The following is a 27,011-nucleotide window of genomic DNA, read 5'->3' as shown; positions in this document are numbered from 1 at the left end:
ATGGCGGGACCCCGTCCTCCCACCTCTCGGCAGCTCCGGCTGCCCCTCATGGCTCCTCACGGGCGTGCCTTGCCCTCACGTGGCGGAGGCTATGGTGACGCCCCGCTCCTCGCCACTGACCTCCCCGGCGGCCCACTCAGCTCGACGCCCGCCGCCTTGGCCCGGGCCGCCCTCCTCAGCCCGCCTCCTCCTCAGCTGCCTCCCCTACACGGAGTAGGCTCACCGGCCCTGGGATCCACCCACCGCTGCCTCCTTTCCGCTTTTGGCTGCCTGAGCCCCGACACCTCTCCTTCTCCCAGCGGCGCCCATGGTGGCAGGCAACCAAGGGGCGGAAAGGAGGTGACGGTGGGTGGATCCCGGGGCCGGCGAGCCCCCTCCCCGTAGGCTGGGCCAGGCCTGGCCGAGGAGGTGGCACCACGGCCCCAGCTTCTCCTATAGCCGAGCGCCGGGGTTGCGATCCGGCCTTGCCGCTGCCGCTGCCGAAACACGCGCTCTAGCACCCGTTATTTTAACGGGCTTCAAGATACTAGTCCTACCGTGTTTCTCTGAAAATAAGCCATACCCCGAAAATAAGCCATACCCTGAAAATAAGCCATAGTGATAGGCAGTTAACCTTAAAATGTACCATACTTAATAATAATAAAAAGACATCCCCTAAAAATAAGCCACCATGTGTTTTTTTGAGGAAAAATAAATATAAGACGGTGTCTTATTTTTGGAGAAACACGGTATATAATAAAGCGGAGGAGGACGTCTGCTTCCTACAAAGGGGCCTGGTTGCGAACGGATCCTTGGGGACCGGAGTCTGCCATCCTCCATACTTCCCCCGTCTTCTTCTTCTTCCTCCTCCCACCTAACAGACCCCTTGAAATCCTGGCTTTTTTGTAGCGGGAGCTCCAACTTGGTCCACCGCCTCCTCCTCTGCCTCCTCCTCACAACCCTCCCTGGCCTGTGAGAGGAGCGGCGGGGACGCGGCCTTCCCTCCCTCTCTGCGCTCAGCCGCGGGGCACAATGGGAGAGCGAGCGCGCCCCACGGCTGAGCACAGAGAGTGAGGGAAGGCCGCGGCCCCGCCGTTCCTCTCACATATGTTCTAGTGCCCGTTTATTTAACGGGCTCAATGACACTAGTAATAATAATAATGATAATTTTATATATACCCGTCCATCTGGCTGGGCTTCCCCAGCCACTGTTAGTTTTATTAATCTGCATCCAGGTCTCTCACATGGGCATAGACAGGGGGGCAGGAGGGGGCAGCTGCCCCCCCCAGAAGCCAAAAAGGGAAAAAAAGGTGTAAAAGAGCTCAGCGCAAAAAAAACCCAGCAGCAGCGGGACTCTGGCACTGCAGCGGAACAAGCGCCACCATCCGCCTCCCTCCCTCCCATCTCGGAGGGGCAGGACACGGGGGAGCTCTCTTGTGACATCACCCTCCCGGCGCCCCTCCCCCCATGGCCGGTTATGCGTGTCCTGGGCGAAGGTCCGAGAGGCTGCAGGAGCTGAAGGGCCATCACGGCCGGGGAAGGCGAGCAGCTTGCCCCGTCCCCTCCACGAGGACCCAGCGATGGCGGCCGAAGTGCGCGGGCATCCGGGCAGCTGTGTCCCGCGGTTAGTCCCGCCTTCCCTGCGCTCGCTCCGGTGGGCCCTGCCGCCCCGTCAAGGCTCCACCTTCCACCGCCCCAGTCAGGATGCTCACCCTCCGCGGGGCGTGGATGTAGACCACGCCTCCTGGGGGATCCCAGCTACGTCATTGCCAGCCAGCCAATTGGGTGGCTGGGGGCCGTGACCGGGCCCGGTGGCTTCCTGGGTACGCCCATGTCTCTCAACCTCTTGAAAACTGATAATCGCAGTGACGTCAGATGAGGGAGGTGTTCTCTTTCCCATCCTCAATGTTACTGTCACAACAACCCTGTGAGTTACAGATTACCACAATCCAAATCGTTGCGTGCTACTTTTCTATGGTAAGCCATGCTTGAAACCGGTCACAGCCTCAGAATTATTTGTTTTTCTTTCTTTCCTTCCATTTAATTAATCACTTCCTACAAAATATATTGAAGCAATTTAAGAACAAAAGCATGAATGTTAAAAACAATTAACAACAATTTTGTACACAAAACAATTTAAACAATTTAATGTTGTTGTTGTTTAGTCGTTTAGTCGTTTAGTCGTGTCCGACTCTTCGTGACCCCATGGACCAGAGCACGCCAGGCCCTCCTGTCTTCCACTGCCTCCCGCAGTTTGGTCAGACTCATGTTCATAGCTTCAAGAACACTGTCCAGCCATCTCGTACTCTGTCGTCCCCTTCTCCTTGTGCCCTCCATCTGTCCCAACATCAGGGTCTTTTCCAGGGAGTCTTCTCTTCTCATGAGGTGGCCAAAGTATTGGAGCCTCAGCTTCACGATCTGTCCTTCCAGGGAGCACTCAGGGCTGATTTCCTTCAGAATGGATAGGTTTGATCTTCTTGCAGTCCATGGGACTCTCAAGAGTCTCCTCCAGCACCATAATTCAAAAGCATCAATTCTTCGGCGATCAGCCTTCTTTATGGTCCAGCGCTCACTTCCATACATCACTACTGGGAAAACCATAGCTTTAACTATACGGACCTTTGTAGGCAAGGTGATGTCTCTGCTTTTGAAGATGCTGCCTAGATTTGTCATTGCTTTTCTCCCAAGAAGCAGGCGTCTTTTAATTTTGTGACTGCTGTCACCATCTGCAGTGATCATGGAACCCAAGAAAGTCAAATCTCTCACTGCCGCCATTTCTTCCCCTTCTATTTGCCAGGAGGTGGTGGGACCAGTGGCCATGATCTTAGTTTTGTTGATGTTGAGCTTCAGACCATATTTTGCACTCTCCTCTTTCACCCTCATTAAAAGGTTCTTTAATTCCTCCTCGCTTTCTGCCATCAAGGTTGTGTCATCTGCATATCTGAGGTTGTTGATATTTCTTGCGGCAATCTTAATTCCGGTTTGGGATTCATCTAGTCCAGCCTTTCACATGATGAATTCTGCATATAAGTTAAATAAGCAGGGAGACAATATACAACCTTGTCGTACTCCAATTTAATGTATAAAAGCAATTATATTCTATCCGTCTATCCATCCAACCTCCAGAGTTATTGCTGGTGTAATTAATTGACTAACCGGCTAAAAATCCTTACAACTTGGCTGAAACCCTATCCCAGTTTATGTGGGAATAAGCTCAGTGGGATTTAATTCATGTAGACATGTATAGGATTGCACTGTTAATCAGCTAACTTTTCTGGAATCAAGTTATGGCTCTAGTTAGTCACTATTATACACAGGCTCCCCCAAAACAGCCACTTAGCACCAGCCCTTCCCCCCCCAAAAAGAAATAGAGGATAAAAGAGTATGCGGTTTTGCATAAAATGTGCCTATGTTGCATATATGCATGGATGCGCATTTAGAAAGCATTAATATCATTTATATAAATAAATGCATCTCACTCTGGTAGGGAAGCCTAGGTGACATGCTGTGTTTGCAAAAAAAAAAAAAAAAGTGCTCATCTTGAATGGGCAATTTCAAGGTCCCTCCTGCTCTCCCTTTTTGGAGTTGATCCTCACAATGACCTGGTGAGGTAGGTTAGGTTCAGGGCCGGCGCTAGGGTTTTTTGCGCCCTGGGCGAGATCACCTTCTGCCCCCCCCCCAGCCAATCATATTTCAAACATGAGTATATATGAGTAGGCATATATAGGATTGCACTGTAAGCCGGCCCTTCTCTCACTTTCCTGGGAGTAAGTCCCATTGGACTCAGTGAGACTTACTTCTGAGTAGAAATACTTGAACAGGCATTTGCTTTTTTAAAAAATTGTGGGTCTGACTTTTGAGTAGACATGCAGGAGATTGCGTCCGCGTCAGCAACCCGATAGCAAACACCTACGTGTGGCATCTCTCCGTCCTACACGAGCTAATTTTGGGGGAACCCCCCCCTCATTTCCACGGGCCGCCTCTCCCACTGGCCCTTTCTGCCTGAGGCTGCGCTGAGCCGGCCCCGCACACGAGGTGGCACTTCAAGGCCCCTTCTGGCAGCCGTCAGGGGCTGGGAGGCAACGGAGCCGAAACGCCGCGCTTGCACTCAGGAGCAGCAGCGGCGTGGGCGGAGAGGCGGCTTCAGAGGCTAAAGGTTCTTAGAGTGAGTAGTGGCGGCGGCAGCGGCAGCAACAGGAGGAGCAGCAGTGCCCGTGGGAGCCTTCACTTTGTCGCCAAGATGCCGGCTGTGTTGAAGGCTATCTTCATCTCCGACATCAAGAATTGTAAGCGCGGCAGCCCCGGATGAGGCTGGCCAGCGCCCCTTCCATTTTGGCGCCCTAGGCCAGCTACCTAGTTCACCTTAATGGACGTACCGGGCCCTGGTTAGGTTGAAAAAAAGTGACTTGCCAAGATCACCCTCTGCCTCCTGCTTTCCTTCTGATCTCCTACTCCATCTCCAGTTAATGGTCTGTGCCGGCAGTTGAAATGAAATTTACAGGTTTCTCAGAGAGCCGGAATCTTGTAAATTTCTCTTTGCAGCTGCTCAGGCAGCTTCTGAGGAGGAAAGGGAAGTATTGTGAGTGTGTGAGAGAGCCCTTCACACCAACAGGCCACAGCTGCTTCGGAAAACACAACAGATGCAGTCACGGATTTCCCAGGCCAACCCTGGCAGTTCCCCTTTTAAATCTGGAATGAACAGACCCAGAAACAGGCAGGATTCCCTTTGACTTCAAAACCGTCAACTGGAAGGCAACCAGCATGTCAGACTGGAGACCAAGGTTCAAATACCCCACTAGGTCACGACGTTCGCTGGGTGACCTTGGGGCAGCCATTGCCTTTCTCAGCCTAAACTGCCCCTACGGGGTCGATTGTGGACATTAAATGAGGAGAGGGAGAAGAACCATATGTGCCGCTCATTTTGCGCTCCTAGGAGAAAAATGTGGGACATAACTGCAACAATAAATAAATGTAATATCCTATTTCCCCGCATTCTCTTCCCTTGGCCATTAAACAGGCCACCGGCCTCTGGCGACGTGGATGGACAGGCCTGGAAGTGGCTGAAACCTAGATGCTGAGGAAATGATCTTCACTCTATCCTGCCAGTAAATAGGATAGGAGCAAAAATCCCCCTCCTGTGTTTACAGAGGGGTTGGCGGGAGGGTGGTTGCATAGCAGCTGGCCCCTGATGTCACGACTGTGGCATTCAGACAACTGGCTCCCAGCCCCGACCGAGCGTCAGGGGAGGGTAGTCCAGGGCGGGTGGTCAGGCTCCAGCCCGAAAAGAATTACTGGAAGCCAGTTTCTATAAGCAGATCCCAGTGCTCGAGCCGGCAGGAGAAAGCCTGCCGCCATTCTGGGGGGGTGAGAGAAAACAATGGCTTCTGAAAAAAGGGCAGGGGGCTAAAAATAGATGCGGGCCTCTGCCAAGGCAGGCCGACGGAGACGGGGGTCTTGTGGCCTCCCCCACAGAGCTGTGTTTACCCATTAGCTCATGCTAGTGCTATGGAGCCGAATGTGTTGAGAGAGAGAGAAAAAACACTTGGGTCTCTCTCTGGCCATGTTTTTTGTTTTGATTTTTGCTGTGCTCCCGCCACCCACAAGCCTCCTACAAATTTTGGAGAGTAATGCTTTGGTAGCCGTGGGCCGGGCAGATCAGTTCAAGGCTACATGTGTGACTGAGGTCACTGGCTTCCAGGTCTGACCTGAAGTCTCCAGGTTTGGGGAATAGGGTGGGTCATAAAATAAAAATAAAAATCGAAAATGTTTCCTCCCTTGATCTTATCTCATGCGTATGGTATAAACACAATCAAATTTCAAATTTGGGACAAATCGGTTAATATTTAGACCCTGCTCCTACAGATTGACATTTGGCCTCACTACGAGTGATAAAAACATAGGAATTTGACTCATTTAATTCTCAGTATGTTAAATTGTGAACTATTCAACATAAATTTTAGGTTTTATGTAGAGCAATAATAGTTGCATACTACTATTTTCTGCAATATTAATTTATTTAAGATGAAATATGTTGATAATTTACATGAAAAACCAATGGTTTTGAAAAAATTATATGGAACAATTAAGCAAACGGTGTACTAAACAAGTAAACATAAACAATACCCTGTTTCTCATATTTTAAGACATACCCATAAAATAAGCCATAGCAGGATTTTTAAGCATTCAATGAATATAAGCCATACCCCGAAAATAAGACATAGTGATAGGCACAGCAGCAATGCCGGCCGCGGCAGGAGGAGGAGGAAAAAAATAAGACATCCCTTGAAAATAAGCCATAGTGTGTTTTTTTGAGGAAAAAATAAATATAAGACGTGTCTTATAATATGAGAAACATGGTAAAACGCCACTCATATTATGTGTTGCGTCAAAACATCACATTAGACTTAATTACTTGGTATAAATTGTACTAAATGCTCACATTTTGTGTAATTAATAAAATTATACCTTATGCAATATATACATTGTACATGTACACCATCTTATATCATGCTAAAAATATGCTTTTATGCATGACACTAAACGTCTATTTTGGTGGAAAGTCCTTCTTTGTCTCTTGTTTGGGGAATTTAGAGCGATTGTTCATTGTTGTTTTGATGGTAGCGTCACGTCTTTTCTCTCCAATAACACATCATATTTATCACTCGTAGTGTGGCAAAATTTCAATCTTTAGGAGCAGGGTCTAAATATTAAGCGATTTGTCCCAAATTTGAAAATTGACTATGTTATACCATACGCCTGAGATAAGATCAAGTGGGGGAAAACATTTTCGATTTTTTTTTAATGACCCACCCTATTGGGGAAGGCTGAAGGTGTGTGAGAGTGATGGTGCGGAGAAGGAGGAGGAGGAGGAGGAGGAGACAACAACTGGCAGTTTGAAATCAGTTTAAAACAGATAAATAATTACAATAAACGCAACACGGCCCTTTAATTGAAAGCCATCAATTCCCAAAGGGCTGTTGGAAAAGGAAGGGCTTCACCTGCCGGCAGAAGCACAGCAAGGAGGGAGTCAGTCTGGCTTCTCTAGGGAAGGAGTTCCAGGGGTGATATGATAGCCATGTTCAAATATATAAAAGGATGTCATATAGAGGAGGGTGAAAAGTGGTTTTCTGCTGCTCCAGAGAAGCGGACACGGAGCAATGGATTCAAGCTACAAGAAAGAAGATTCCACCTCAACATTAGGAAGAACTTCCTGACAGTAAGAGCTGTTCCACAGTGGAATTTGCTGCCAAGAAGTGTGGTGGAGTCTCCTTCTTTGGAGGTCTGTAAGCAGAGGCTTGACAGCCATATGTCAAGAATGCTTTGATGGTGTTTCCTGCTTGGCAGGGGGTTGGACTGGATGGCCCTTGTGGTCTCTTCCAACTCTATGATTCTATGATTCTAAGCCTGCCTAGTAAAAGTAGTTTTCAAGAAACCTCTGGCAGAAGGGAGAGATCCTGCCAAGCCTTTGCTGGTTCCACAGGGCAGGACCTGCAACGCTAAAGACTACCGCTTGGGCAGGAATCTCTTCACCTGTCCGAAAACACTTGGCTGATGATCCCCCTTTTCCATTTCTCCGCCAGATGCCTCTGACCCACTTCAGTGTCAATATGTCAGCAGCTAAAGGAGGCCGGAAGGTGGTTTTTGTGGTGAATTCCAACAAGCACTGCATTCTGAATGTAAATACAAGGGATCACCGCCTTGCCTTCGTCACGGTGAGTACCTGGGCTGAGTCACACCCTGCAGACCCTGTATAATGTACATCAGAGTGGGGAGCCATTTTCAAGCATTAAAGAAAGCAAGGCTAGTGAGTGGGGTGGCCTGGGGGGAGACCTGGAGGTTAGGCAGAGAGACCTGAAGGGTTTGGGGGCCTAATGTATAAGAAGTGTGATGATAGGCTGGAAGGGAAAGAGTGAGGGGCGATGCTCTTCCTTTGATTTGCCCTTTCAATCTTTCTCTCCTCCTCGACTGGGACTTGGCAGCCAGCAGCTTCACCCACGGAACTGGGTACATGGCTTCATGTGGTGGGACAGGCTCCAGAGGAGCCTGTGACTTTCTGTCTTCTTCTCCACAGCTGCAAGAAATCTCCCAAATTCCAGTTCTTTAAAGATGTTGATAAGCTACAGAAGATGGAGGGAGGGTATTAATCCTGGCGTGGAGTCTTTATTTTAGCAGGAGAGTGTAATAAGCAAAAACCTGCCCTTATTCCCTTATGGGGTACACAAGAGCCCTTATTGGGTTCTCCATCGGTCGGAGAATATAACAGAGGCCAACCAGAGAATTTTGAGAAGCAAAGCCTTTATTTTTGCTGTTGCAAATGGGTCCTTCCCCTCACGCAGAAGAACAAGGAAGGAACCCAGAACAAAAGAGAACCTCCACTTTTATCAGTTTTCCCATCACCTAGAAACACCCCCAAAATACATCATTCCTGCATCACAGCTACGTAATCAATACCTCACAAAAAGGGAGGGTTCAAGGTAGAAATCTGAGCACCTTTGACACCTCTCCTAGTCCCAGGTGTGAATTCCTAAACACAAAGAGAAATTAACAGTTTCCTAAAAGTTGATCACTATGGAGTCTTCCATTGTGAATGAGATGGCTACCGGTAGTAGTCTGGCACCATTGATGGGGAAATGTCCAGTTGGCAGAGCCTCCAGCTTACGGGATTATGGCTCCCAAGTTGATAGTCATGTGGAAATGTGTGTGTGATTCTGGTCACTAGTTACAGGTAGCTAGCCGTGTTGGTCCGACGCAGTCAAAATAAAAATAAAAAATCCTTCCAGTAGCACCTTAGAGACCAACTCAGTTTGTCATAGGTATGAGCTTTCGTGTGCATGCACACTTCTTCAGATACCATACCTATGACAAACTTAGTTGGTCTCTAAGGTGCTACTGGAAGGATTTTTTATTTTTATTTTGATTCTGGTCAGAGAGAGTCAAAATGGTGTCAGTCAGGCCTGTCTTCCTGTGCTGTTTCAGACATGTGCCTGTACATTCATGTACATGTTTTTATATATATATATATATATATATATATATATATATATATATATATCCTATATAATAAAGTCCCTGTGTCTCTGTGTCCATAATTCCCTGTGTCCCTGGGTTTGCGCTAATGTGCATGTGCCCCACAGACACAGGGACTGGACAAAGAGGCGGGACGTACACACACACACGCTCTCTCCCCCCCCTCAACCCTCTGCCTCCCGTTCCCCTGCGGTGGCGGACCAAGATGCCGCCATCTTGGTCCGCCGCCTCCTCCTCCTGACAACCCTACCTGGCCGGTGGGAGGAGCGGCAGGTTATATATATATAACCTTTAAATTCTTACAACAATTTCATGTGCATGTCCTGGGTATTCTACACTTTTGCATTATTGGAAAACCTTGAAGGATTCCAGTACTGTATTTAGGAGAGAGGGAGGGAAACCTTTGTCATGTCGCAACCCATGACTTTGCAAGGCCCCCGCAGGTCCGCTTCCCCTGCCCATGGATCTCTCTGTCGGGAGGCTCTGTGACGCAGAGAACCCGGGGGAAATCTCCCATTTCCTCTGGCTGCTTGGCGTAAGGTCCAGGGATGGTGCTTGGCTCCAGCCAGCTCAGCCGAGCCTGTGAGCTTTGTTAGCAAAATAAAAACCTTTTCCTATTTGTGTCTAATAATAAAAAAAGGGCTGACAATGGAGGCGGGATGGGGGGAGGGTAGTGGCGCGAGAGGCGCTATCAGATGCAGTGTGGCACAATTAGTTCAAGCTGGAGGGCAGCCCCCCCCACTGCACTGCCTGCTTCCATTCCGTACCCTGTGTGGGGTCAGGAGGGCAATGGAGTTGTGCAAGGCAGCTCTTAGTCACCTTTTCTCTGTCCATTCCCTGCATTGTTGGTTGGCAAAAGGGAACCTTTAGGCTGTGACAAATTGGGTGGGGGTGGGGTGGGGGGATGAGCCATTATCCCCTGGAAAATCCCAGAGCCATGCCAAACTAGCTTCCTGTTGAGCCACCCCTTCCAAAACACAGTACTGATTTTTGAAAAGTCTGAAAGATTGAGAAGAGTTGCGTTGGTTTTCCTTTTTAAGAAAAGAAAGAAAACACACTTTTTGGGCTAAGGGTAGACAAATCCTCACAATCTGGTTCATATCAGTTTCTCAGTTTCCCCACCTTAAATCCATTCACCCCATCCCACATTCTGCAGTACAGTAACTAGTATTTTGAAGCCCGTTAAAATAACGGGTGCTAGAGCAGACCTGTTGCTCTAGCAACCTCGGGGACATTGGTAGAGGCATCTTTGGGGCCTGATCCGGAGGCTAGGGGTTTCCCCGCTGCCCCGATTCTGGTGCTCACGATCCCCGCATCACACGCCACCCAAAGCCTCCTCCTCTTTGCGACGCATTGGCTCCCTCCCTTCCCCGTCAGTGCAGAAGCTCCGCCTTGGGAGCCCAAATGCCAAGGCTGCTCCTCCCTTCCCACGTGTGCTGCCAGCGGAAGGGAAGCAGCGCCCGCGCACCCAAGTCGCGTGGAAGCACGGCCGGGGGCCCGTGTAGGAGTGGCGCCGCTGCTTATGGAGTGTGCCCGTTTGTGGAGCCAGCGGCTGCAGCCCATCACGCTGCGCGTGTTCGCCTCGGGGATCTGCTGCTCCCCGACTCCCTCCCGCCCCTGCGGTAAACCCCGTTTAGAGGAGCGTAGGGTGGGGAAAGGGAAAGAAAGAAGCCTCCTCCTCCTCGCGCTTTAGCGCAAGCGCAGTGAGGCGCTGTCCGGCCAGAAGCGGCAGTTGGCGGCCGCAGGGAAACGGTAGGCAGAGGGGGGGAGAGTGCACATGCGCAGTGGCGCAAACCCAGGGACACAGGGACTGGATGCAGAGACACTTGGACTTTATTATATAGGATTGGCAACTGGAGAAAAAACCCCTGTGAAAATGCACCAGCATTTTAGTGCGCCCTGGTGTGAGAAGGACGCAACAGCTTGCAGCACCCTAGCAGCCCTGGGGGCTGGCTGGGCATTGTGAGGAATGCACCCCACAAAGAACCAGGCTCAGGGTGACAGGGCCCCCCAGCCCCCAGCCCCCCATGCTACACCTCTGAATCTGATTTGTACAAATATCAGCCAAGGGAGAGCAAAGTCCGCCATGCAAACCCCATCATCCCATGTTTTCATCATTCTTAACAAACGGGATTTAAAAGTAAAAAAGGAAAAAGGAAATCCCCAAATATTTCTAATGTTTCTTTCTAATGTTGGTTGTGCGGTTATCCCTTCAAAGAACTCCTTTTGAGCCTGGCCAACCTCGCAGGATTGATTGTTTGACGCCTGACTCTTTTCAGCTTTCAAGGCAGACAACAATAGGTTATAAAATTCCTTTGATCGTGGGGGGAGATTAGCTTGTTCTTTCCTCTCTGTGCTGAGAAGGTGATGGGGGGGTCACAGGGAGTCTTTGTGTCATTCCTTTTCCGTAACCTACATGGGGATAGAAAGTGTAAAAATAAATTCTGAAAATTGTAGCTGACAGAAGTAACTGCACACTCATTGGTATGCCAAAAATCTTTTCCTGTTTCCTTTTTGGATACCCAAAACTGTAAGTGCCATCTCATAAACGGCTTAGAACTGCAGTACCTCAAAGACCTCAAATATGGTCTGAAGCCTTGATGGCAGAAAGCGAGGAGGAATTAAAGAACCTTTGAATGAGGGTGAAAGAGGAGAGCGCAAAAGATGGTCTGAAGCTCAACATCAAAAAAACCAAGATCATGGCCACCTGTCCCATCACCTCCTGGCAAATAGAAGGGGAAGAAATGGAGGCAGTGAGAGATTTTACTTTCTTGGGCTCCTTGATCACTGCAGATGGTGACAGCAGTCACGAAATTAAAAGACGCCTGCTTCTTGGGAAGCCTTTCCTGTAGCAATTCGTCACAACTTGGTGGTTGCAGGCCTTGGGCATAATCCTTTAGTCATTTACATAAAGGGGTGGGGCGTGGGGGCGGTGACCCCCCGGCCCATCGCGGCGGCGATAACAGGGTTCCCGTAAATGGGGAAAGGGGGGCATTTGGCGGTGCCAGTTGGCTGTTATTGCCTTCCCCTTCCAGAGGCAGCGATCACGGGGGGCGGGCTATCTGCTTGAACGTATGTTCTCCAGAGTTAGCCCAACCACCGCACATGCTGGACAACCCTGAAAGTTACTCCACCCCCAGCTGGGGGCTGGGGGGGATACATGCCCAATTCCTGAGCCAAGGTCTTCCTTCATCTGAATTTTAATAAAGTTGTGGCCGATTTCAATCCCCTAAAATGTGGTCTTGCGTCTTTATTCCGCTCGGGGCTGCCCGGGGTTTAGGGGGGACTCCGCCTGACTGCGGAAATGACATTTAAAATGCATTATATTAGTGGGCATAGCTTGCAAAAATGTAGGCTGGGGAAAAAATGAGAAACTGAGAAGAAACCAGAATTGACGAGAAGCAAGATGAACAATCATCAGCCATGGACAATGTAATTGAATTTAAAGATGATGAAGAAGCTGCATGGAACACTGTTCCCTCAGTGAGAGGTGGGGGGGGGGGACAGGACTCATGCTTGGTTCAAAGAGCCTTCAAGGAAGAACCAGCATGGAATAATGCCCTCCCAGTGAGAGAGGGAGGACAGGATCCATGCTGGGGCCAGAACTTAAGCGGTATCAAAATTGAGACAGGGCTGGAAAGTGGAAATGTAGTTGGATGGTATTGTGCAACAGCTAGGAAATTGGGGAGGCAGCAGGGGACGAAGAAGGGAGAGTGCTGGATAGGTGGTGAAAGAGCGGGAGTGGGGTGAGGAGTAATAATGGATGCTATTTTTTGACTCATCAAGATGGCCCGAAACTGGAATGACCTATGGAACTGGCTGATTCATCTGGGAGACCCTGAGTCCGGTGGGGGGGGGGGCTGAATTAGATTTAAGTGTTTAAATGTTATTGTGATAAAAGGAATAATATTTGAATGTATGGGGGAAAATTTAGGTATAAATTTGAGGCTAAGGGGAGAAATAGAGGATAGATGGATGGGAAAATAAATTTAGATTTGGGTTAAGATGAATTATGGGTGGAAGATAGTCGATGCATTGAAGAATAGAAATAGTTGTGAGATAATGAAAAAATGTGTTAGAATGATTTAAGATAATAAATGAAAATTGCTTAATTTGGAGTTAAAAATGGACCCAGTGCAAGAGGAATCGAGGAAGTCTACAATGTTAATTAAAATGTTAGATTCGATATGTTTTTCTTTTTTATGTTTTTACTCCTGTGTGTGTGTGTGTGTGTGTGTGTATAGAATTTTTGTGATTTGGAATGTTAGAAAATCAATAAATATTATTTGACAAAGAAAGAAAGAAAAAGAAACCAGAATTGACTGATTTGTCCACCGCTCTGAGCAACTGGACAGTATATCACCTGATCCAGCTCCCTGCCTCCTGGAACTCCCCCTTTCATAATAGAAAAGTGAAGCCAAAGTTGCAAGACCCAATGCTGTCCAATATTGTGCTTGAATCCAGACATGAAATACATGGAGGGTATATGGAGTGCAACTTTCAAGTGGAAACACTAGGGCCCCCTTTTCAGCCAGAACTTGACGGAACTCAGTTCTACGGTAGCACCTCTCAGGTGGGCTCCATTGCCATGATAAGAAAATGAGGGAGGTGTTCATGGTGAGCTCCAGCACCTCTTTTCTAGAAAAATAACACAGGGAACACTCTGCCTGATTTTATTCTGCTGTACATTTCTTTTCCAGGATGTGCATAACCTGACGGTCATGGGGTTCAAAGAAATCAACAAAACCGATTTGCCTTCCTCCAATGAGGAGCTCCTAAATTGGGCCAAAGCTTATTATGGGGGTGTCAGCACCTTCGTAGAATTGGAAGAGCCTCGGAAGATTAGTTTTCAAGTCAACAGAGGTCAGTTCTGTTAAGATGGTGTTTCTTAAGTCAAAGTGTAGCAGGAGTCCTCCCTATAGAGCACCCTTCCCGAACCTGTGGTTGGTCCTCCACATGTTGTTGGACTACAACTCCCATCAATTGCTGGCTGAGGCTGATGAGAGTTATAGTTCAAAACATCTAGGAGGCACCAGGTTGGTGAGGAATGCTATAGAGCCACAATGACCTGCTAAGGGGACCTTACCCCACCTAATCCAGATAATTTGAATGCTGTTACTAATGAATTAAATTGAGTTCAATTGATGTATTGAGTAGATCTGCATGGATTTGGATTTGACTAAAAACACTGAAGGAATGAAAAATGGGCCATGTAGGGGTGGCTTTATGTCCACTTTGCAAATAACAATCCTGTGTTGAAGTACTATCAGAAGATAGCCCTGTATTGTAGTTGAAGGGCTCCTTTCTTTGAAGCACTGAGTAAGGGAAACCAGGAGTGGTCCTGAGTGGTCCTCCCCACTATTTGCCTTTATATCTTCCGATCCTTAAAATCCAAATATGTGGGGGGGGGGACTCTTTTTACATTCCTTTCTTTCACCCAATACTCTTTCATGCCCGGGGGTTATTATAAGGGTTTAATTAAAAGGACTTTTACTGATTGGTGATTGTGTCAGGTTTCGGCTTTTGCTGGTAGCGTTGGTCTTTCCCCGTCACAGCGCCCAGTTTCTCCCCCTCCTTCTACTGTTTGCGAAGGTCTCCGGGAGAACCTTTGGGGAACCACCGACGCCTCAAACAGAAATCGCCTTCCTGTCCTTTCTTGGGGGGTTGCTTAGCCTTGCAACCCCCCCTCCTCTTGTCCAGCTAGAAGTTCGGGGCTGCGGAGCTCCCGTTTTTCGCCCGTTCACGATCCGCAGTCAAAACCGGAAGTCAGCACATCCAAATTTTATGCAAACATGTATCCTCTTTTTCTTAGTGAATGATTTCCTCTTTTTTGGTGATACATAAACAGTCAAATCATTGCATGTGTTTTTCTCTTATTGAGCATCAGCCATCTCCTGTTCTTTCTGCCCGAGCAAGTTTCCCACAGTTCTTCTTTTGTGTCCTTCAGAGCCCAGCTCCTCCGAGGAATGTGTACCTGAGAGCTATTTTGATGCTGAGCAGTACCTAGAGGCTGAGTTTGACTCTGACAATACCAAGAGCTGTCTGGATTCCACTGTACACCCTGGAAGAGAGGCCCACATCATGTGGCTCCAGCAGAGGCCTCCAGACTCTGGGTAACTTGGTAGCATGGATCTAACTTCTGACTTGCGAGTAAATTATGCAAAGAACCATGTTCGCATTTCCACCAGTTTTGTCCTGCAATATTCTCATGTGGCTTATGACATTTTTGGCAATGATCAGGCTACAAAAATGGGTAAGGAGGAAGGCTTGAGTTGATAGTACAGGTCCACAATGTATAGCCATTTAAGAGATTTGCGTACACACGCGCTAAATCCTGTCTGTGGTGCCTACCCCCTTCCCCATTAAAGAGGCAAGAGTCAAGAGTATGGATTAAAATTGGCCACCACTTTATTGAATTCAGGAAGTGGGAAACTTGGCCCAGGCCTTGGCAGGTAACCCTCTCAGCCCCTCTGGCTGAGGATATGCAGGTTGATGAGGCCAGTGAGAGGCGACTGTAAAGCGCAAACTTACACAGCATGCCCTTCCACTAACCACATCCAGGAGTTTGACCTATGAGCCGCCGCTCCAGGGCCAGGGACTTCCGATTTTAGCCCTTTAGAATGGGCCCCTGCAACGCCGCCGCATGGGAAGGGAGCCTGATTGCATCCCTCCCAACTTGAAAATAGACAAAAGTCTGAGACTGCAGAAGGAAGAAGGAACAAAGAGGCTTCTCCAATGTGCTTTGGCTCCTTTCTTCAGCCTTACTCCGCTCCCTCCGGCCAGGCGTCCTTTGTCCTACCTGGCCAGGTGGCGGGTCATAGGCCAAGTCGCTCAGGTGGGTGGCACCGGCCAGGTAAGCCCCGTGCGGTGTCGCAAACCCTGCCCACCTGAGAGGAGGGGTGAGGGCGGATATTGCCACAATAAACATTTGGTAATTCCTGGCACTCCCCCAAAAGAAAGAAACTGTAAAAGAGGAAAGATTGGTGTTAATATATATTGAAAAATTGGAGGGAACAGATAAGCCAATAGATATGGGGAATTTCAACTCAGTAGAAATAATAAGGGCACACCCACCTTAACAGGAGGACATAAGTATTGATAATGATTAAAAGGTTGGCCAGCCCAAGCCTGAGGTTCCCTAACTTTGCCACATTAGGAAGTAGATAAATTAGCCTTAACAATTAAAAGGGGGAGGAAACTCAGCCTTTTAGATCAGAATTCATAGTGATACATAGAAAGATCTGCCTCAATAGATACTGAAAGGTTGATAACCTTAACAAAAAAGAAAGAGCAATCAGCCTTATAAAAAGGTAAAGGTACCCCTCTGGGGTTGCGCGCTCATCTCGCTCTATAGGCTGAGGGAGCTGGCGTTTTTCCACAGACAGCTTCCAGGTCATGTGGCCAGCATTATACTAAGCCAGAGCAGCACACGGAAACGCCGTTTACCTTCCCACCGGAGCGGTACCTATTTATCTACTTGCACTTTGCTGTGCTTTCGAACTGCTAGGTTGGCAGGAGCTGGGACTGAGCAATGGGAGCTCACCCCGTCGTGGGGATTCGAACAGCCGACCTTCTGATCGGCAAGCCCTAGGCTCAGTGGTTTAGACCACAGCGCCACCCGCGTCCCTTTAGTCAGCCTTATAGGTGGGCCTTAATCAATTTTGATAGATCAGCTTAATAGTGAGGTAGCATTAGTAAAGGTAAGGAAGAAGAAAAGCCTATTCATATTCTAATCCATGGTCAACTGGGAGACTAATGGACTGTATTAAGCAAAAACCTGCCCTTATTCCCTTATTGGGTTCTCCATCGGTTGGAGAATATAACAGAGGCCAACCAGAGAAGTTTGAGAAGCAAAGCCTTTATTTTTGCTGTTGCAACAGGGTCCTTCCCCTCACGCAGGAGAACAAGGAAGGAACCCAGAACAAAAGAGAACCTCACCTTTTATCAGTTTTCCCATCACCAAGAAACACCCCCAATACATCGTTCCTACATCACAGCTATGTAATCAATACCTCACAAAAAAGGAGGGTTCAAGGTAGAAATCTGAGCACTTTTGACACCTCCTAGTCCTCCTCTCACCCCTCCCAGGTGTGAATTTCTAAACACAAAGAGAAATTAACATTTTCGTAAGAGTTGATCACTGTCTTTTATTTAGAGAAGTCTTCCTTTGTGAATGAGATGGCTAGCAGTCTGGCCCTATTGATGGGGAAATGTCCAGTTGGCAGAGCCTCCGGCTGACAGGATTATGGCTCCCAAGTTGATAGTCATGTGGAAATGTGTGTGTGTGTGTGTGTGATTCAGTGGGGTGGGGGATATCACTTTAATTCTGGTCAGTTTGGGAGAGTCAAAATGGTTTTTAGGCCTGTCTTCCTGTACTGTTTGTGTGGTACATTTATGAACATTTATTATATATGTGTGACCTCAAAATTCTTATAACAGGACAATTTCTGTTGTCTACCAGTTGTGGAAAGAGGCCTTGACTAAGCCGTATCACGGTCCTGTCTTAAGCAAAAGGTGCATATTCAGGATCACTGAATACAGATTAGCTCTATCTGTTGAACCATTAGCGATCATGAGTATTGCTTTGCCTTTGTAAATTTAAAACACACCAGTGGACCATAAGAAGTCTTGTTAAAAATAGCAACAGAGCAGACACAATACACAAGACCAAAGCCAGACATCCTCAACGCCTTACAAGATGCAGGTGACAAACACAAGTTAAATAGCAAGGTGGGTGTCATGTTGGTGATTAACATGCTATTCCAGTCTGGTCTACCAAAGTGGGATCTGCTAGGTGTTGCGTGGGCTGTTAAAAAGAAATACCTTGCTCAACAATGAGCCCTGATCATTTCTCCTTGGGTTTGTTCTCCAGCACACAGGCTGTGGATCTGAACATCAAAGTGACATGCAGTAATGGAAAACCGGCTAAGGAGCTGACAACGCTACTAGTGCTTAAAAGCCATGAGAAGATGTTTTGGAACATTGATCAGATGCCTGAATATGTGAAATTCATGGTAAGAGTGGGAGAGAAATTCCCTTTGGCTGCTGGAATTATGGGCTTAGAACTTCCTGATTACTATCCTATATAATAAAGTCCAAGTGTCTCTGCGTCCAGTCCCTGTGTCCCTGGGGTTGCGCTACTGTGCCTGTGCCCCACGGGCAGCCGTTGGGACTTGGAACGCAGAGACACTTGGAGCGCACGAGAGCAAGAGAGAGACAGACAAGATGGCGGCCGCGGCCGAACGAAGTGCCAGGCGGCGGCAGCGGCAGCCGGATCCGCTTGAGCTTCTCCCTCCCTTCCCAGCCCTCAGGGCTACCTTTCCTGAGAGGGCAGAGAGAGCGCTGACAGCCACGGAAGCGTGTGGAGGGGAACGTCCGCTTCCTACAAAGGGGTCTGGTTGCAAACGGAGCCTCGGGGACCGGAGTCCTCCCTCCCTCCCCCCATACTCCATACTTCCCCCGTCCTCTTCTTCTTCCTCCTCCCACTGACAGACCCCTCAAAATCCTGGCCTTTTCGTAGCGGGAGCTCCATCTTGGTCCGCCGCCACCTCCTCCGCCTCCTCCTCACAACCCTCCCTGGCCCATGAGAAGAGCGGCGGGGCCGCAGCCTTCCCTCCCTCTCTGCGCTGGGCCGTGGGGCACAACAGGAGAGCGAGTTTGTTTACTTGCGTTCCTGGCGCACCCCGCAGCCAAGCGCAGAGAGGGAGGGAAGGCTGTGGCCCCGCCGCTCCTCTCACATATGTTCTAGCGCCCGTTTATTTAACGGGCTCAATGACACTACTTATTCATAAAACGCAAAGCTAGCTGTGTTGATCTAGAAGGCCAGACAAAAAGAGCATGAAAGGTGGAAATCAGCTCCTGGGCCTGAGATTTTCCACCTCTGCCTTACTTATAAGAAGACCATTCTGCTTCTCACAGTGGCCAATGAGAGGGCTATGGGAAGTCCACAAGTAGGGCATGAAGGCCTCTGCTATTGAAGCTCCCTGCAGGAACTTGTATTCAGAGGCAGACAGAGTGGTGCAAGGGTGAAACTTCTTCCAGTCACACCAAACTCTGATTAGGGCTGGCCCAACACTTTTCAGCCCCTGAGGCACAGGGCCGTCTTCAGCATACCTGGCACCCTGGCGCCATGGTGTGACGGATCCCTCCGGCGCCACCCCCGCCCTGTTTCCCAGTGTGGCAGGCGGGCGCAGCGCGGCAGCCACCTGGAGAGCCAGTGCCCTGCACCACCCAGCCTGGCCGTAGGGCCGGCCCTGGGCCAGGGGGCACTGCCCGCCCCCTGTTGTGATGCCCCTGCGCGCAGCGGAGGCGGCCCCAGGCCCGCACGCCTCTGGAGAGCGGCCTGGAACAGCTGAGAGACGCGCAGTATGTCATGAAGTCCTATAATACCCTGTGGTTCTTTTTGTGACTACACATTTGATTTTGATTATGTTAAGTTTTCAAAATTTTGCTAAAGAATAAATAACCAGAAGAAGAAAACGGGCATGGCTAACTTAGCTCCATTCATTTCAGTAAGTTTACTCTGAGTTGAAGACAGTTGGAGATAATGCTTCTGTTGGGCAACGGTGTGTACTACCATAAATGGAAACATTCGCTAAAGAGGGTCCTTGCTAAACTTTCATTTCTATTTCTCCTGTAGGTGTCAGGAAAATACTCCATTAAGAAAATAACCAAGGAGCCAATTAACGGTACTGTCCTCCCAGACAGCAAAGAAGGCCTAATCAAAGAAGCCCGTGACAAAGACTTCGCCTTCATCGCTTCTTACACAGAAATTCCAGCTGCCAAAAGCATCACCCTTGAGTTGGTCAGGGACTGTGGTGGTGAGTCTCAAGTTTTAAGTTTCAAGTTAGCTAGCATCAGACCTTAGGATGTTGGTGGCACTTGGCTGGAACAGAGCCAGTACAGTAAAAACCTTGCAGGATCATTTTCGGAGGGTTCCAGGTCCTTCTACAGGATACTATTCATCTCTAGAATTAATAGAGAACATGAGACTCTTAATCTCAGGGTTGTGGGTTCAAGCCCCACAATGGACAATAAAATCCCTGTGTTGGAGGGGGTTGGACTTAGATGACCCTCGTGGTCCTTCCAACTCTACAATTCTATGATTCACAAGCCTTCCTTCAAAAATCCTTACGCTTTAGGAACATAAAGGTAAATGTAAAAGTACCGCTGACCATTAGGTCCAGTCACAGATGACTCTTGGGTTGCACGCTCATCTCGCTCTGTAGGCCGAGAGAGCTGGCGTTTGTCCGCAGACAGCTTCCTAGCATGACTAAGCCGCTTCTGGCGAACCAGAGCAGCGCACAGAAACACCGTTTACCTTCCCGGCAGAGTGGTCCCTATTTATCTCCTTGCACTTTGACGTGCTTTCGAACTGCTAGGTGGGCAGGAGCTGGGACCGGATTCAAACCGTCAACCTTTCAATCGGCAAGCCCAAGGCTCAGTGGTTTAGACCACAGCGCCACCTGCGTCCCTTAGGAACATACGTCGGAAGCTGCTTTACACTTAGTGGTCCACCTCTGTCGATGTTTACACTCACTGTCAGTGGCCGTTCAAGGTTTGGGACAGGGTTTCCCCCCAACCCTGTGTGAAGATTGAACCCGGGACCTCTGCATGCTCTCACTGAACTATGGCCTCCCCTGCCCTTTCCTTAAAGCTCAAAGTAGCGAAACAACCACCATCCTGTGAAACAAAAGCCCAATCCAGGCATTCACTACCTCATGTGAATAGAATCACAGGAGTTAAACCAGGGGTGTCAATGTGGTGTGCTCCAGATATTGCTGGACTACAACTCCCATCAGCCCAAGGCACTATGGCCAATGGTCTGGGATGATGGGAGTTGCAGTCCACACACACATGGAGGGCAGCAGGCTGATTATCCCTGAGTTAGACACGCTCAACATGTCCCCTTGGTCACATTAAAAAAAATAAGCCACCCCTCACATAGAACTATAGTCAAAATAAAAATAAAAAATCCTTCCAGTAGCACCTTAGAGACCAACTAAGTTTGTCATAGGTATGAGCTTTCGTGTGCGTGGTATCTGAAGAAGTGTGCATGCACACAAAAGCTCATACCTATGACAAACTTAGTTGGTCTCTAAGGTGCTACTGGAAGGAATTTTTATTTTTATTTTGACTGCGTCAGACCAACACGGCTACCTACCTGTAAATAGAACTATAGATTATGATTAATTAATTAACTAATTAATTGCAATTTATGCTGGCCTTCATCCAAAGACACAGGGTGGTTTACAGGATAAAAATGCAAAATGCAAACACAAAATATGTTATCATAATAAGAACAAAATTCAAACAAACCAATACACACACACACCAGTTTGTTTAATTAGCCAGAGGCCTGAGAGAAGAGGAATGTTTTGGCCTGGTTCCTAAAGATATGTAGAGAAGGTGTCAGGCGGGGCCCCCTGAGGAGAGCATCCCAGAAACGGGGAGCCACTGCAGAGAATGTCTATTCTCTCTTTTTTTAAAAAAAAATGTTTTTTATTTATTTCAGTCTTTAAAAACCATACAAATAAGACATAGATATTCATTTACAAAGAAAAAGTAAAGAAAAGAAACATTTCGTTGTTATATACAAAAAGTTTTCACATTCAAAGGAATAGATAGATAGATGATAGATAGATACAGACAGATAGATAGAAAAGGAAATGACAAAAAAGGAAAAAAAACAGACAAGAAAAAGCGGTCTTCCAATCATATCCTCTGTAATTTTTATACATCCGTCTTGTTTCACACACAAATTTCACATCTATATTTCCTTCTTTTAAAATTTCAGCATTGTTCAGTTCTAGTCGGTCTTCAGGATTTGGTTACTTTGTTCATTATTATATAATCATCAAAGATCCTCCACTTTTTTTGCCCTCTGATTTTTCCGGTAACTTTGGCTAGCTGTGAATATTCCTTCATTAAAATTTGCCAATCTGTTATGTTTGGTGCGTTCTTGTTTTTCCAGTTTCTTGCGATCAGAACTCTCGCAGCTACAATACCGTACATGAGTAGTATTCTATTTGCACTTTTAATATCTTCCGGTATTATATTTAATAGGAACATCTCTGGTTTCTTTATGATCTTTATGATCTTACATTCCAACAGAGAAGGCCTATTCTCATGTTGCCACCCTCTGGACCTCTTGTGGAAGAGGAACGCAAAGGGGGGCCTCAGAGGATGACAACAGAGTCTGGGTTGGTTCATATGGAGAGGGGTGGTCAGAGAGGTATTGCGGTCCTAAGCCGTTTAGGGCTTTGTACATCAAAACCAACACTTCGAATTAGGGCGCAGAAACAGAGGAATCCAACCCTTTCAATATCCATAGCAACTCTGTGGCATTCTGGGTTTTAAATTCAGGGCCGCCTTAAGCATGTCGGGCACCCTGGAGCCGTGGTACGGAGATCGCTCTGCCGCCCCCGCCTGGTTTCTTGCCGCGGTTGGTGGGCGGGCGCAGCGCGGCTGCCGTGTGGCTCCGCTGCGGGGCGCCCCCTGGCGTCCCGCACCACCCAGCCTTCCCCTAGAGCCGGCCCTGTTTAAATTATTGATGCAGTGTTTTGCAAGTTTAAATATTCTATATTAACTTGCTTTGAGGTGTTTTGTAAAAAGTGATGGCCAAATATAATAAATAACTGGCGCTTAATTTAGAAGGAAAGAAAACGGAGGTGACGACAGCACCACACAGGAAGATTTCAGAGCCAGCCAAGGTGGTTCAAGGGCTGATACAAATTTGCCCTCCATGGAAGTGCACAGAGGACGCCATTGAGGTAGCGTGGCCCAAGTGGCTCTTGGAGGTGAGGAGATTTTCTGCTCATGTTGTTTGCTCGTGTTGTGCCCTTCCAAAACTTATAAGCAATTTCCCCTAATATACTGTAATGCATTTTTTGTATATTATTTTCACTGATATATGCATTTTTATGGGCGCTTTCCTCTAATATACAGTGGTACCTCTACTTACGAATTTAATGCGTTCCAAACGCACATTTGTAAGTAGAAAAAAATTGTAAGTCAAATCCCATAGGAATGCATTGGGAGAAAAAATTCGTAAGTAGAAACAATCCTATCTAAACCGCATCCAAGATGGCGGACGGAGCTCCATTCGTAAGTAGAAACATTCGTAAGTAGAGTTATTCGTAAGTAGAGGTACCACTGTATACATATTCGTACACCCTGTTTGGTTGGAGAACTACATAATAAAATCTGGAGAAGTGTGAACATTGAAGGATAGCTGTGTTTCAGTTTGCATGTAAGCATAAAAATTAGGTTAGAATTAGGTAGTTTCTTACATAATACTTGCAAAAACATCTATATTAATAAAAACTGCCTTGAAAATTTTATTAGGAGAAATTTGCACTAAGTTGAGTCTGAGTTTTCATGAAGATTTGCTGCAGATTGCTGCATAAATATGGAGAACTTAATTTAATTTTAATTTTTAGAAGAAGTGAGATCCTACAGACCATCACCCTAAATTAACCAGAATAATAATAATAAAATTTCATATATCCTGGCCTCTGGTTGAGAGGGGTGATTTCAAGCATTATTCATTCCAATTAAATGGAACTGCCAACCTAGCAGTTCGAAAGCACGTCAAAATGCAAGTAGATAAATAGGAACCGCTACAGCGGGAAGGTAAACGGCGTTTCCGTGTGCTGCTCTGGTTTGCCAGAAGCGGCTTTGTCATGCTGGCCACATGACCTGGAAGCTATACGCCGGCTCCCTCGGCCAATAATGCGAGATGAGCGCGCAACCCCAGAGTCGGTCACGACTGGACCTAATGGTCAGGGGTCCCTTTACCTTTATTCCTATAAGGCTTATTTCCAACCCTGTATACTGTACTGACATTTTAATATTATTTTGCAGCTATTAAAGCAGGGTGCCCACTTATAATACAGTATTCTTCCTAGACACTTATAAGGATTTTGACTGCATTGAGTGAGTGATGATACATTATGAAAGCCTTAGACATCCATAAACTGGGTATCACATTATTATTTTTTGGCTATTTCTAAATTATACACAAAAAGTATGTGTTAGCCCAAACAAATTCATTTTCAGCAGTATCTATGGAGTAACAGTAACTCAGTTTAAGACTTGGAAAAAATGAGAAACAAGGAGAAAACGAAACTAACAAATTTGTGTGTGAGGAAAGTATGTAGGTGCACTTAGCCAAAATAACATTTGCTGGGTTTTTTTTTAACCCCACAGAGGTCACAGATTGACATCACTGAGATGACTTTGGAGGACCCTGCCTGTAGAGCAACTGACAACATAACGCATTTTGTCCTAAAAAGCATCATAGACGATTGCTCTACCAACTTAGAAGGGGGCATTCATGCCAAAAATCAGGTCAGCACAGAAGCTTGCAGGATTCTCTAATGGGTTCTGTCTTGGGCCCAGTCTTATTCAAAATCTTTATCAATGACTTGGATGATGGGCTTGAGGGCATCCTGAGCAAGTTTGCAGACGACTCCAAATTGGGAGGGGTGGCTAATACCCCAGAGGACAGGATCACACTTCAAAATGACCTGAACAGATTAGACAACTGGGCCAAAGCAAACAAGATGAATTTTAACAAGGAGAAATGTAACTTGGGCAAAAAAAAAATGAAAGGCACAAATACAGGATTGGGGACACCTGGCTTGCAACCAAAATGGTCAAAGGCCTGGAAACGATGCCTTATGAGGAACGGCTTATGTATATTCAGAGGGTGGGGGTGATGGGAATGGGTGATGGGCTGATGGGAGTGGTAAACCTGTAGATGGGACCTGGGACCAATTGCAGTCATCAGCAGTCGTTAACAGCCATCTACAGGTTTACCACTCCCATCAGCCCATCACCCATTCCCATCACCCCCACCCCCACCCCACTCTCTGAATATACATAAGGGTCTGGGGGATTCTGTTTCAGTGTATCTGACGAAGTGTGCATGCACACGAAAGCTCATACCAAAATAAAAACGTAGTCTTTAAGGTGCTACTGAAGGAAATTATTTATTTTGCTTCGACTCAGACCAGCACGGCTACCTACCTGTAATCAAATTCCTATGTTTTTATCACTTGTAGTGAGGCAAAATGTCAATCTGTAGGAGCAGGGTCTAAATATTAAGCGATTTGTCCCAAATTTGAAATTTGACTATGTTTATACTATATGCCTGAGATAAGATCAAGGGAGGAAACATTTTTTTGGGGGGGGGGAATTATGACCCACCCTTAGTAGTCAGTGTGTTGATGTTGTTGGATTACAGCCATGCCAGGTGGAGCTGATGAGTTGGAGTCTGACAACGCTGCCTGCCTGCTGTAAGGCACTCCATTTTTCTCTTCCTCCCCTATTTCAGCAAATGGCAGCAGCAAGGAGTTGGGATAAGTAGCTATGAACTTTGCATGCCCATCCCCTCCAAAGAGCTCCCAACCTCCCCCAGTTTCATGGCTCACAAAATGTTGAAGGGCTACACCTTCGACAGCTGCTGCTAGTCAGTGTAGATCAGAGACTGCGATCTACTCACAGAATTAAAAACTGGCAGTGATCTACCCCCTTTTGAGGTGTTCAGGACAAAGTTGTTTAGGGAGAAGGAAAGCCCTGTTTTTTAGGGGTTCAGGTCAAAGTTGTTGAGCTTTTCTGAGGTGGGAAGAAAGCCCTGTTTTAGGGGGTAAAGGGCTAAAATGTTGAGCATTTTTAGGGGAGCCAAAGTTGTTGAGCTTCTTTGGGAGAAGCCAGTGATCTACCAATGATCTACCACAGACGTCCAGTGATCTACCGGTAGATCACGATCTACCTGTTGGACATACTGAGCTAGATCGACCAACGGCTATCCAAGTTATACAAAGCAGATGTTCTACCACTGCATTACAGCTTCCTGTGTCCTTGTGTCACCAACTGAACTTGATTGCTGAGTAATGAACGCAAGCAAGGTCTCTGCCGTCTGTCTGCACCACCCCTCCCTCCTTGCCATGAGCTCTAAAGCAAAGCTACCCAACAACAGCTGCATCCATGGACTAGTTTACTGTACTTAACTTTTTTTTTCATTGTCCCCTCAGCTGGTCCTGACGCTGGCTTCGCATCCAGATAAAATTAAGGTAAGAAATACATTCCTGCTGAAAACCATCATATTTTGTATTGTGCTGTTGTGAAAAGATGGTTTTTCTCTTTCAGTAAGGCTGCAACTTTTAGTCAATTAATTGGTTAGATTAAGTCAAAACTGAAGGGACCCAGGTGGCGCTGTGGGTTAAACCACTGAGCCTAGGGCTTGCTGATCAGAAGGTCGGTGGTTCGAATCCCTGCAACAGGGTGAGCTCCCGTTGCTCGGTCCCAGCTCCTGCCAACCTAGCAGTTTGAAGTTTTAATTTTACTTTGTTTGTAATTTTTTTGTTTTTTGTTTGTATTGTTTTATTGTATTTTTTATATATAGGTTTTATTTTGTTTTTAAGGGGAGGGGTCAGGGCTGCCTAGGAGTGGGTCCCAGCCAACAAAATGGCTGGGGCAGGCTCCACAGGGGGTGATGCACTGGGACAACCGATCTCAGTGGTCACGGGTAGGAGGAGGAGTTACGCTAAGACCAGACCATGTCATTACCGAGGAGGCAGGCTTAGTCATTGTTTGAGGACTATCCCTGCCTCCAGGTCTGGTCTTGAATGAATGGATACTGGAATCAGCAAGGGATACCCACATGACCTGAAGGTGCTGCTGTGCAATGCCAGGTCAATGATCCACAAGACCACTGCCATCCACGACCTGATTGTGGATGGAGGATTTGACCTGGCATGTGTGACAGAGACCTGGTTGGATGAAGCAGATGAGCCTGTCCTTGCCGCTGCTTGTCCACCAGGTTTCTCTTACGCACAGCAACCCAGGCCATCTGGGCGGGGAGGGGGGGTTGCAGTGATTTTTAGGAAGTTATTAGTTTGCACCAAGCATCCTATTGGGAAGACCAGGTTTTCTGAGTGCATGTTCTGGAAGTTGGGCAATAGGGGCAGTACAGGATTCCTTTTGGTGTACCGACCTCC

General features: G+C 47.4%; 1 protein-coding gene across 2 annotated transcripts in view; it reads left to right on the top strand.

Annotated features, from left to right (window-relative positions):
• ENG (endoglin) overlaps window positions 1-27,011 on the top strand; it is a 54,514-nt gene that overhangs the window by 14,486 nt on the left and 13,017 nt on the right. Inside the window, exons 3-10 of one of the 2 annotated variants that reach the window (XM_035102308.2) lie at window positions 7,560-7,691; window positions 13,707-13,869; window positions 14,954-15,119; window positions 17,879-18,020; window positions 19,646-19,826; window positions 22,663-22,805; window positions 24,217-24,357; window positions 26,046-26,084. In XM_035102308.2, coding sequence (XP_034958199.1) covers window positions 7,560-7,691; window positions 13,707-13,869; window positions 14,954-15,119; window positions 17,879-18,020; window positions 19,646-19,826; window positions 22,663-22,805; window positions 24,217-24,357; window positions 26,046-26,084 — 1,107 coding nt within the window. Of the gene's footprint in view, window positions 1-7,559; window positions 7,692-13,706; window positions 13,870-14,953; window positions 15,120-17,878; window positions 18,021-19,645; window positions 19,827-22,659; window positions 22,806-24,216; window positions 24,358-26,045; window positions 26,085-27,011 lie in introns of both variants that reach the window. The other variant, XM_035102306.2, reaches the window with a different exon arrangement.

This window comes from Zootoca vivipara, chromosome Z, assembly GCF_963506605.1.
Source record: "Zootoca vivipara chromosome Z, rZooViv1.1, whole genome shotgun sequence".
Lineage (NCBI taxonomy): Eukaryota > Metazoa > Chordata > Lepidosauria > Squamata > Lacertidae > Zootoca > Zootoca vivipara.
This window is presented reverse-complemented; position numbering and strand designations above follow the sequence as displayed.